Genomic DNA, 13,720 nt, shown 5'->3' with positions numbered 1-13,720 from the left:
TTAGCAATATCCCAAGAACCATGTTAAATTTTGAGAAACATTAAAATGGCCACATCACAAGAGTTGCAGCTAAATCTAGGCTCATTATTTTACTTGCATTCATACCATCTGCCTTTCTGAAACCATTAGCTCATCAATAAACACATGATACCACTTAGGGCCATCAGGGAGCATTTTATTCAGAAGCATCATAATTCACCAGAAAACAATTTTCACTGGATTTCTCTTGGAAACATAAATGATTAAAAGAAACCCTTTGCTTATACTTACATATCTATAATTTTATTTATTTATGCCATCCTGTTTGGGTTGTATTCCATTTAATATACTAACACTTGCAGCTGTTGGAAATTACTTTTATTTTTACAACAAGGGAAACTTGGGATTACATAAATATGGTGAATCAATTATATGATCAACCAGGAAATATGATATTGTGCTTGTAGTAAGAATAGCAAACAAACAAACAAACAAAACAACAAAACAAACAAACAAACAAAACAACAACAACAACAAAAACTATGAGGCAGTTAGAGTTAGAGTACTTAGATATTTTAATTTTATTATGGGTCTTATTTGCTGGCTAACCAGCAAATCATTTATAAAATTATATAATTTTAATTTGGGGATATAAGATAAAATCAAAAGCCTGTATACCTCACCTGAGACAAGAGATGAAATCCAAAATGTCTCTATAGGTAGAAATTTCAAGCTTTCCACCTCATCCTCTTTTATTTCAGATTGTTTACTTTGACATAAACTTTCTCAATAGCTGTTCATTTCTCAATTTAAAAATGGATTAGAATTGTTCTGACATTAGCAAAAGTGGATATTAATTATAGAGTCAGAAACAGACATTTTAGACAAAATGGAGAATCTAAAAACTATCAAATCTGACAATTTTGTTTTATTAATAATGAAAACAATATTAAATACAATGTTTCATTCATTAATAGTCAATTTATGAATCAGTAAATCTCTGTTTCCATAGATCTACATTTCTTTTAGATGATTGAGATTTAGAGTCTTTCATGAAGAGCACTTGTAAATCTCTCATAATTATTTTATGTGTATTTATTTGACCCCTATTTATTTCCTAACAAAGCAAACAAGTACCAAATTAACAAGCTGGCTTCTGTTTCTACTTCAATTTTAAAATCATTTATTTATAACTTTGTTTATCATTGGTTCATAGAATTTGATTTCCTTTTGTGTAATAGAAGGCATAAAATTGAAGCATGCTCATATCTCAAGCATTTTCATTTTTACTTCTCAGGACTAATGTTAAATTCAACTTAATATACACAATGTCTATAATTGTCTGCCAATAAACATCTTGAATTTTACATGTCAACAACCAAACTACTGATTACTTTATCAACCATAATCTTGCTCCTTCCAAACTCTTCTCCATAAACGGCAATTTCTTTCTTTGAGGTACTCAGGACAAAGGATTCATAATTATCATTGACTCCTCTCTTTTTCTTATACTCTACATCCAATCCATTTGAATCCTGTGATTGCCTTCAAAATAGCTACAGAATCCAGCCACTACTCCCCATCATGTTGGATCACTGCCCTGAGCTCATTCACAATGATGCATGAATAATATCAGTAGCTTCCTCACGGCCTCCCTGTGTAAACACTGCCTCCTACCATCTATTCTCAACCCAGCAGCCTGACTGATCCTGTTAATGTATAAATCAGATTATATCACATTTTGGCTCTAAAGTCTTCAAAGATCAGATTAAAAGGTGGTCATCACAGCACCAAAGAGTTCTTATACCATCTATCCTCCTACTACATCTTTAGTCCAAGCTCTTACCAGATTCCTCTCAACTCATTCCATTGCAGCAGCACTTGCCTTTTTGTTGTTTCTTGAACATTCCAGGCAAGTTTGATTAGAGCTTTGCTAGTCCCTCTTCCTGTAACACTTTGTTCCCAGATATCTGTAAGGCTCACCCCTTCATTTTATTCAAACACTATCTAAATAAAATAGAAACCACCAACCCTCAGCAGAAGCAATTCCTAATCCCCTCACCCAGATCGATTTACTCTATTTAACATACAAGGGTATTTGTTCATTTAATTTCTGTTCTACCCAAAGGCAAACTCTATAAAGGCAGAATCAGTCTGTTTAATCTCTGTTGTATGCCCACTGATTAGTAAGAATAGATATGTATTAAGTGATCAATTAATATTTTTGAATAAATGAATGTTACTTGTCAAATGTGTACAGAATGATAAAATATGAGGTTACTTATATACATTGTTTAGAAACTTGGGTTTTGAAGTCAGAACTCTTAAAATCTGGCATTATCTCATCCGAGTTTTATGATATAGGAGAAGTTATCTAACCTCTTTAAAGTTGATTTTTCCCATCTGTAAAATAAGAACAAATACTAGTGTCTATAGCATTATTGTGCAGATTAAAGGAGATAATGTATAGAAAGCACTAACCTTAATAAATTCTTAAAACAATGTTAGTGATTAGTAGTAGTAATATATATATGCAAGATCTTGTGAAAAGATTCTCAGGCAATTTTTTTCCTATGAATTTTTTTTTTCCTTAAAAGCCCATGGTTTTATAGAATAGTTTTTAAATTAAAACATAAACTATATCATTCTAACTAGTTTAAAATATTTACATAACTGCAATTTATTCTTTCACTCATTGAATTTTACTCATGTTTTCTTTTTAATTACCTAATGTATCTGGCCCTGTGATAAACACAAAGGGGCTTATAAGCTCATGTCAGTTTCAAGGAGGTCATCGTGTAGTAAGTGTGACAAAACATGTGCAGATATAACTAGGATATGCACAGGCCCAGCAGCTGCCAAGGTGGGCCAAGACCCATGTGGCACCAGGGGCTCAGTCTATGGCCATGGAAAGCTGGAACAGGAGCCAAGGTGGTGTAATATAACCACCACCACACCTACTGTCACCACAAGGACAGTTCACTATCACAGTAGCAGCCAGGACCCTGTACAGACAACCTGTCACTCACTCAACTACATTGATATAAGAAGAGTCACCAGTAGAGCCTGCAAATAGAGGAGGAAATCTTTATGCTCATAGTCAACCCCAGAGTAACAGAAGAAGCAAGTCCTCTATCAGATGATCAAACATCAACAAAAAAATACTGTAACTAAAAACAAACAAGAAGATATGACGCCACTGAAGGAGTACAGTAATGCTCAAGTTCTAGACCCATAGAACAGGGAATCCTTGAAATGTCTGAAAATGAATTCTGAACAATGATCTTAAGAAAACTCAAAGAGAAGAAAGGAGACTCAATTAGAGAACACAATAAAACAAGAAAAAATATCTGGAACATGACGGTGGGAATTTACAAAGAGATTAATACCAGATATAACTATGATATAACATATAATATGACAAAACGAACAGAAATGCTACTGGCATTTATAAAGATTGCCTCTGGCTGGGATTCATTCATTCAATAATTATATGAAGAGCTACAGATGCTGAGCACTGATCTGAGAATACACAAGTGAGCAAACCAAAAACCTCCGTACTTTGAAGCTTGTATTCTAATGTAGAACTGGGAAGCACTCTTTTACTCAGCTATCAGCATTACTGAGTGCCAACTCTATGCCAGGCAGGCACTCAGTACTTAAGGAAAAGTTAAGATGAATGACATTGATCTCATGGAGAAAGTCACATTTGAATTAAATTTTAAGGTCAAGTAGAAAGTGGGGAGGACATTCTAGGGCTGAGTGGAAATATCTCGAAGGGGCAGAACAAGAACGAGGCAGAGTTTTCTGGAAAAGAAATAGTAGAATATGGAAATATGCCAGAATTATATCAAATTAAGTATCAAAACATATGCCTTTTTGTAAATTTGTTTGCTTGTGTGGTGATGAAGCATGACAGGAAAGCAGTGATTTAGTAAAATCTGAGTATGGAGTGGACTAAAGTGAGAATATGCCAATGTGAAGACTAGTTTGAAGACTATTGGGATAGCCCTGTTAATATATAATAAGGGCCTGTATAAAGGAAATGACCTTATAAGATAAAATAAAATAATATATATGAAATATAATTATAAATATATATAAGTCAAAATTGCCTGATAATTTAGTTAATCAATTATCATTGAATGTGCCATCTCCTTGGACAAAGAAAGAAAAAGAGAGGGAGATTCCTACAACATTTCTCTAATATTTTGTTTAAATTTATTAATTTTACAGGAGAGCTAAGCTTATTTGTACGTGATTCTAGATTAAGAAATAAAACTACAAATAATTCTAACACTCTATGGGAATATTCCTTTAGTTAGTTTGCATAATAATTTTCCACTGGTGGGAAAAGAAATCAATCTTAAAAAACTAAGGATGCTGCAATGGGAAAACTATAACTTTTTTCCTCTTTTTATGTTTTTCCGGAATCTCATTACATGGTAAAAGCTGGCACTATGTCTATTACACTAAAGTGTCTTGCATTGCAAATGAGTCAATTAAGCCAGGACCTGTGGGTTTTTTACGTCATTTGTCATGAAACTTCTCTAGTGTATGTTTGTGTGTGTGTGTGTGTGTGTGTGTGTATAATGCATGTCTTGTTTCACAGCAAATCACAGAAGGAATAAATAATAATATATGTGTCATTTCACAGCAAATCACAGAAGGAACCTGAATGGGAGCCCAAGCTTCTAGCACATGAGGCAGTGGCAGAGGAAAGGTGAAAGCTCATGATGACACCACCCAGAGGACAGCCATTTCAGAGTCCCCACCTCAGCTTCAATCAGAAAAATCACAAGATTTAGTTGCACTTATGTCTCATTATCTATATGCTGCAGGTTGAGAATAATTGTTGAATAAATTAGCATCAGATCAGAGAGCATGAAATTAAGGACACAAAGTGAGTTGCAACATGGTAAAAACAAGTTGAAGTCTTACTAAGTTGAACAACAAGAGCTACATTTATAAAGGGGAAATATAGTTAAAATTCACATAGAAGAAAAAATAAAAATAAAGACATATTTTAAGTATTTACATTTTGCATTCTTTATATGAGTAGCCTCGAGATGGGCAGCAACATCAAACAGAATATTTGATTAAGAGACTGGAAATTTAAACATGTTTTCCCAACTGCAGTACCATTTTTCAGGCTAGAATTTAGTTTAAAAATGATCTAGATATGATCATTTGTTGATACTGACACAAACTTCTAAAAATAAAGTTTCAAACACATACCAAACATACGAGAGATATAGTTGTGTTAGTATAAGAAGTTGTCTTACTTTATCTCAGTCATTATGCATTTACAATGAAACAAGCTCCGTAATAAACCAAGGGTCTAAAATGTAGGTGAATATTAGTTCTAATAATTTGGGGGTCTTGTCCACTATCTGATGCACTCATTTAAACAGATTAAAGTAAATACTTACTCACTAACACCAGTATCTAAAATTTTGTTTACACACACACACACACACATACACAGACACATGTGCACTTGAAAGCACAAATTCATACAATACATACATACATACATATATATATATATATACACACACACACACACACACACACACACACACACACACACACACACATATATATATATATATATATATTTAATTTGCCTGACAATCTTTTAAGGTAGATATTATTTCCCATTTGTAATATGAGATTGAGGCTCAAAGTGTTTAAGTATGGTGCCCATGGATTGGTATAGGTTTAGATATGCTAGGTCTACACAGGTATTTAGGACATGGTGTGTTTTTAAGGAGCACACATACATTTTTTAGCTATGAAGCTGAAAATAAATGCAAAAGAGACAAAATTAAGTGGAAGATTTGAATGAGATTTTTAGACCAAATGAATTAACATTATTGACTATTGCAAAAATTCTTACATAGGCACCGTGATCAAAAGAAGAGATTACTTCAGGGTAAAATGATGAGAGATTGTTCCAAGGAGCTGAAGGAATTTGAATAGGGTTTTGAAGGAATTGAAAAGGTAATGAACGTGGGGGTGTAAGTTTCAGAGAAAGAGTCAATGGAGGCAGGGCATACTATGAGGGATGATAAAATGGACTGAGAATAAAATGGATATGGAGGAGTTCAGAGCATAGGAAGAGAGATAAAAAGAAAAGTAATAACTATATATTTATTAAGTATTGTGCCATGCCCATTCTAAATTTTAACTGTATTAATTCATGTCATTTTCACAATAATGCTATGAGGTATTCTGACCCTATACCATGGATGTGGAAACTAAGTTTCAACTAAGTTTAACTAAGTTGTGTAAAGCCACACAGTACTTTATTAGCAGAATCAAAATTCAAATCAGGTGACTAGATCAATAGCTGCTGTTCCTGACCAGTATGCAATACAGTCCCCCATGATAGTAATAGTGATCTGACACTGTTATAAACATTACATATTAACTCATTACAGAAGGCAGACTGGCAGCTTACAGAGCTTTATATTTACCCTGGGTAATGAGAAATCACAGTGAGAATTTATTCCTAGGGGGTTAAAATTGTCAGCCATGTGAAGGATGAGATAAATACATGAAATTTATCAGACATTTGCTATTGTTACTAGTACTATCATTAAAAACTATGTTTTATATTAGATAATACCATTCCTGCATAGGAAATCATTACTGAATCTTTGTTGTTATGATTCATGTTCCTACAGTATCTATGTAGCCCTACATGCTGTCACTGGTGTCCTTTCAAAGTCCTTATCCTCAGATAGAATATAGGCATTCAAATTCTGATTTTATTTTATTGTACCTGTGGCCATATTCTTCCTATCACATTTGTTTCAAATATTCCCACACATTCATCACAATATATAATTGTTGTAAAACATTTCTATGTTTTTATTCCTTTCAAAAAATGGTTTTTCTTTACCATTTGCCTGCCTCTCTGTTGTCCCTGATTTTCACTTTCCTTTAGCAACTTGTTTTTTTCTGATGAGACCTCAGAATGCATTTTTGCTTTAGCAATGCCCTCTCTGGGTAGCCATCAAAAGACAAATAACATACGAGGATGTACTCAACTAGAGGAAGAAACACATCTAAGTTCTGTAGAAACCCACATGTCTGCAGGTTATTTTACTCCTTCCCTACTTTCCTCTATGAAAATCCTTACTGTGTATCTCTTTGAGATATGGAGAAAAACAATCTCTTAGAAATAAGAGCTGATTCAAAATTTCAGTTATCCACATGATATATTTTGTTGTGGTTTTTTTCTAGGACTTGTGAAGGGTTTCTGCACTCTCATCTGTGACCTATTGTGAATGAATCATAAGTTGGGAATTAAGTTGCTATACACTATGTAAGTATTTTTGTTTTGTTTCTTTTGTCCCTCTTTATTGTGAAAAAGTTTTGTTGTTCTTGCTAATTTGTTTTGTTTTCCATATGTAAAAGCTAATTGGCATAAATAGATATCCAGTCGATTGAAATTACTTAGTAGGTTAAGAGCATTTACTGAAGATACATTGCTTGTACACACATTTAGCATATATAATTTAAAAATTGATTAATAGAAACTGGAAGATGAACAAATGCTTTAATGAAAGTCTAGAGAATGATCCCTGCCAAAGTTTTTAGACAGTTTTAGTAAGTGGTATGCAGGATGTAAGGGATAAAGAAGGAACCAGAACATGTAGGAATGGTAAAGAAAAAAATGGGCTAAAAGAAAATAAAGACCTCAGTTATGTGCCACATAAATAGTTTCTTGAGTGACTAAAAAATGATTTGAAATCCTTTTTATTGGGAGGCTCACCACACAAGACACACAGAAATCTAAAAGAGATGTGATATTCTGAGTAAAAACTAGATTTGTTTTAACAACAACAAAAAATAAGTCTCACTGGTTTTCCAGTCTTCTGAGGCTGTTGCTTTCCCTAGAACTGTTAAGACATCTTAATGGGAAAAAATAATGATTAAAAGAAATGTATATGGCTATAAAGAATGGCTTAAAAGGTGACAGGGCACCTGTGTGTGTACTAATCCTATTAAATGTTAAATTTCAATGTCTCAGTCAAAACTTTGAAATCGATATTTCATAAGGATAAAAAGTAAAAGAACCAGTAGGAGAAAAAATCTGGATACATTTTCTCTGGCTCTGAATTCATAGTAAATAGGTTAATAAATATATTTTGAAAAAATAAATAAATAAAAATTCAGGTACATTGAAAATCAGCTTTGACAAAAATCTACCAAAATACAGAACAAAAATTATTAAACAGAGTATTTAATGCATTACTACTGTGGTTAGTTTCTCTCTAATCTAGAATTAATGCTAATCTAGAGAGATGTTCATGACATGCTTACAACACAGGCATAATTTGCCATGTACTTACTTTTGGTCACAACACCTTCTAAATGGATGATGTTAGGATGATCAAACTGCCCCATGATACTTGCTTCACCTAGGAAGTCTCTGCGTTGCTTTTCAGTATAGCCTACTTTAAGGGTTTTGATAGCCACAGGCAATTCTCTTTTTCCTGGCAGTTTCAAACGTCCACTACAAACTTCACCAAATTCACCTTGTGATAAAGATGGAAAAAAGGCACAAACTCATTTGGAAAAATGCACAAATTTATAGAGAAATTCTGACTCTAATAATACTCTAACACACTCTTAGAATATTAAGACAGACAAAAAAAGTCAAAATGGGAAGTCCAAATTTGATTATAAATTTTAACAGAAATAAATAATATGTTGGTAAAATCATCTACAGTTAATCATGAAACATTTTAGGGGTTATTAGCTTCACCCATCTCACTTACAAAACTCTTAATGGAAATATCAGAAAGAAATTAAAAGCAAGTGACTAAAAATCACTTTCTTCCTTCTCTTTCTACTCCAATAGTACTATTAATGAGAAAAGAAGAAAAGGTTATAGCTGGGCAAAAAGGAACAATTTTAGGGCAGAGATGAATTGAATTATGTAAATACTTTTGGGGACTAAAAATTTATTACATATATGCACACACACACATATATATATATATAATAGTAGGTGATGAAATATCTATTTGAAAATATACTTTTGTTGCTTTATTTTTCTATTTCATAAATCAAATATTTGCTGGGTTAAGCGTGAGCTACATATAAACTTGCATCAAAATATGATTAATTAAACATGACTTTGAAGCACACCAATTATGAAAGATTAAAAACTTTCTGTATTATTTCAGGACACTGACCTATTACATGCTATAACACAGACAAAGTTAAAAGTCGGAGTTAAACACATTGTCATACCTGCTCCAATAACTCTTTCAATGGTGATACATGAAGCTTCTATTTCCTTGGCAAATTCATGAACAGCTTGATTGGGATCCTCATAGGTATGTGGATCAATGTAAGTTCTTACTCCTGGCAGTTTAACTGTAGAAATAAATGGGCATTAAAATAAAAGCAGTCACGATGAATGGGCAAAATTACACACTTTATTAACATACTAGTATGGTTTAAAACTCTCATTCCTAGAAGTACCTGAGCTGCAAGGTAGGCCCTCTCCTGAGTGATGAGAGTCATCTGTACAGCAATATCACATTTATCACTTTAAAAATATGGATTGTTGGCATGCACAAGAAATGTATCTGTGATAACATATCTGAGTAAATATATCTTTCGATGATAATATTCAGAGAATAGTTCTCTGAGGCAAATTAAGACAATTTTGTTTACTAAACTGGGTAATGAAATGATCATGGTTAATTTGCTGTTTGTTATCCTATGTTTCACTTAGGAATATCATCACAAAGTACTAATTTTGATTTTACAGAAAATAATTTAAAAGAACTTTTCTGGTCGTATAGTGCAATAAGGCTGACATAGAAGTCAAAATAAAAAAAAAGAATTTCCACTTCTTTCTCTATTTCTCTCACTGCATGACTATACAAGACTCTTAAGTTCTATGAATCTCAGTTTTATCACCTTTAAAGTCTACCAATACCACACTCATAATGTTTTTTTGAGGGTAATGATATTAAATAAGATAGGACTATAAAATGGACTTAAGGATTTGCAGCATAAGTTATGGCTTTAATGATTTTGGCTTTTATGGTCATGGCAGAGTAACAAAAACAAAAGGAACTCTTTCTGGCAAATCAATTCACACTGTACTATTATGGAAAAATGAAAAAAATAAAATACCATGATTAGAATTCATTTAGGCTAATTTTTAAGCTCATTGTTAAAACTTGATTTTCTGTATTTCTTAAACATGTAGTTTTTTTCAAGTCATTTGAACTGAGTTTATTGCTACAGGATCTGTTCAGGGAAATTCCTGCTATAATGCTAGAAGGAGGAAAAAATGGAAAAATTTTAATCATTTAACCTGGTGGTGTTACTTAATAGAAGATTTCTACTCATTATATTGCTCAGAATTAGAATTAGCCCCAAATTTGATTTAAAATATAATAGCTTTTTATATTAAGCAAAACCTTTTTATTTTAATGACTATAATGAAAGGATTCTTTAAAGAATTGAATAAACCATCCAGCTGTTGCCTAGAGCCAGAAAGCAATGCTCAAGCCCACATGCTATATGAGAATGTTAACAGAACACTTAAACTTTTCTTAACACAATTTTTGTGCTCAGTTATAAATCCCCTACCCTAAAAAGATATCAAAATGACAATAAGGTCTCCCTTATTTTGTTTTGTTTTTATTTTTTACAATTTGCTTACTGTGCCCATTATGAAAATGCATCTTTTCCTCTTCTGGATCTTGTTTTGCTTTGCTGTAGCCACACCTCCTGGAACAAAGTGAGCTACAATTAGCCACATCTAAAAGTGGTGAATCAATCACGTCAAGCTCAGAAGCATGAAATGTAATTAACATTATTGCAACCCTAAACTGATTTTCATACTAGTAACATGAAATAACACCAATCCTCCTTTTGGATGAAACCTATTTTCTCAGCCAGTATTCCTTACTCTTAGCAAATTATCTTGCTTAGATTTCACTGTGAAGTCTGAAGCCATCCAAACTTACTTTTTAACTTCACTTCATCAGACATTTTTCTGTTCCCTTCCTCTTTTACTATTTTTGCAAGCTTACAGGCCACAGCCTCTTTCAGGATGAATTGCCCAAAAGGTGCTTTTGATCCAACAGTTTCCCACCTTTAACGCCTTACATTATTACTTTTTACTTTTTGTTTTTTGTTTTCTCACCATGAAATTTACCACAACCTGCAACATATCTCAGCTTCACTCCCCAAACCTTAGTCTCTTCTGTTTTTCTCATCCTTGCAAACTACTCTTATTAATGACAAAAATCTGTCCTTCTAAGATTCACAAATGACATCTTAATCTCTAAATCCAATGACTTTATCTTGGTTTTTAATCATTGTTGATGGACTGCAATCCCTAATGACTGTTCTGATGCTTTTTGTTCCTCTCTACATTTATGTATGACATTTCCATAGATTCTCTGCATGAACTTTTATGGTTCTCTCCTCTTAATCCATCCATTTCCATCAGTTGAATTAACATATCTATCTCTCTGGTATGATATATTTTGAGAGTATATTCTTATCCTGATAGATTTATTTCATAGGGATATTCCACTGGCATTCAAACTCAAAAGACCTGAAAAAGAAATCAATGTACTTTTCTTCTTTCAACCATGATCTGCTGCCTTCTTTTCCTGTTAATAACATTGCCACGGTCTTGGTCCCTTAAGATCAAAGCTTTATTCTTGTGTCCTTTAAGACAAATGAGTTGCCAAATCCCAAGTATTATATTAAGGTAAATATCTTATGATCCTTCTCTTCCTGTTCATTAGCTCTACCACTTCCTCAATTAAGTCCTTGTTATTTTTCATATGAATTACTGTAAGTGCTTCCAAAACATTGCTCCTCCATTACATAACTCTTTTCCTAAACTATACTAGACATTACTATATATATGATACTTTTCTATTGTGTTAGACGTCTACTACAAAATCTTTAGTAAAATAATAAAGTAAAGATTCCTAAGCATAGCCCTAACACATATTTCCTCCATTATCTCCAACTGTTCATTTTGAACATTTTTCTAAAATCTTTAAGATATTTCTCCATGCTTCCATACATTTGCACATATTGGTTCCTTCCTAACAATTTCCAATGATCAAAGTTCAGTTCAATTTTTGTCTTTTATCACATTTTTTACACTGATATTCCAACTTAATGCAATCTATCACCCTCTATGCAATGGTTTTCTATACCCCTCTCCTGACTGATGTCTACTCTGCAGTGCAGCATGGTCATTTGAGCATGGTTTCTGGCTTCCTTATCACTGGTCAGCTTCTAGAATGGCAGCAAGCAGTATTCATCTATAAAACCTTGCAGTGACCTTGTACCTGACTCAGAGTTGGCAATAAAAATATTTGTCACATTGATGAACGAATAAATGAATGAGTGAATGATATTTTGATTGTGTCTACACAATGACAGGTGTTTGGAGAGGAAATATGTTGGTGAATACTGAGTTGATGTGGTACATGATTAACCAAATAACATTAAACAACTGGCTAAATTGAAATATTTACATGATTTTTACTGAAACTCTAAGGAAGTGATTTTGCTATTCATAAGCTCCTGCCACAAAATTCAGTGTATTAAAAACAAAATTTCCATTTATTTCTGCATTAAGAGAATACAGCCAAAATGGTAGCCTGACAAAATCTTTTCATAACAAAGTTGGTTGAAAAATACCTCATGATATAAATGAAGTGTTCAACAGATATGTACTAACAGATATTATTCCTTGGTTAAATATCCCAGGATATTTTACAAACATTTATGTATTTGGATATAAAAATAAAACTTATTTTATTCTGTGTCATTGCCTAGTGTGTAATTACATATTTATTACAAAAAATAGTCAACACAACCCATCCTTATGGCAGTTTTGAAAAAACACAATTACCTTTGTTAAGTTAAGGAATTGGTAATTTATTAGTAAAGTTCAGCTAGCTAATTTTTGAGTAGACCTGAACTAATAACTTAATAACAGTGTTCTTGGGTGAGAAAAAATACACAATGGGGATCTGGTCGCTTTTCAAACTTTATTCATAACAGTGCATTTGCTATTCAAGACCCCTTAAGACATCTTGAATCACCTCACCATAGTGAAATGGAGAGAAAAAAGAAATACATGAAATCATATTGAAACTGTATTTGGTCTATGATAACCAAGATTTAAGTTATTTTAATACATTGTTTATAATTTTGCTAGATATTACATTATTCTTTTCAGTCTTTAGTGCATGTGCCTCTGGAGAGAACAGCTATTGATATTTCTTTTTAACAATGTTCTAAATACAATTGTGTAAAATTATCCTGAGATTTACATTAATTAAATAATACTGACAAAATAAACTTTGTTAAGGGAATTCTGAGGAGACTTAAAAGGTATACACATTCTCACAGTTAACATTAGAAAACAAACATTCCATCTTCAACTATTCCACCTTCAAAAATAAATAAATAATAACCTTTTAAAATTGTATCCTCAAGTAGCCTTTATCATTAAGTAAGCCTCATGGATATTTAAATTGCATGCAAATTCATCATATGGAAATGGAAATAAAACTTTGTCTCTCATCTAAAAAATGATTTGGGAATATCCTTGGTGAGGAGCGGTTAACATATTTATTACCTGGGGTGAGAGTCAGGAGGGTAATAGAAAGGAGATATTTTTGACTATTGGCATCTCTGGAGGTCTATAACATATACG

At 32.6% G+C, this 13,720-nt stretch overlaps 1 protein-coding gene across 5 annotated transcripts in view; it reads right to left on the bottom strand.

The window, feature by feature from the left end:
* EPHA5 (EPH receptor A5) overlaps positions 1 to 13,720 on the bottom strand; it is a 340,114-nt gene that overhangs the window by 36,262 nt on the left and 290,132 nt on the right. For all 5 annotated transcript variants that reach the window (XM_008571411.1, XM_008571425.1, XM_008571402.1 and 2 more), the window contains 3 exons: positions 10,685 to 10,752; positions 9,253 to 9,378; positions 8,346 to 8,531 (listed from right to left, as the gene is read on the bottom strand). In XM_008571411.1, coding sequence (XP_008569633.1) covers positions 8,346 to 8,531; positions 9,253 to 9,378; positions 10,685 to 10,752 — 380 coding nt within the window. The remainder of the gene's footprint in view (positions 1 to 8,345; positions 8,532 to 9,252; positions 9,379 to 10,684; positions 10,753 to 13,720) is intronic.

Source organism: Galeopterus variegatus, unplaced genomic scaffold, assembly GCF_000696425.1.
Source record: "Galeopterus variegatus unplaced genomic scaffold, G_variegatus-3.0.2 Scaffold39, whole genome shotgun sequence".
NCBI lineage: Eukaryota > Metazoa > Chordata > Mammalia > Dermoptera > Cynocephalidae > Galeopterus > Galeopterus variegatus.
This window is presented reverse-complemented; position numbering and strand designations above follow the sequence as displayed.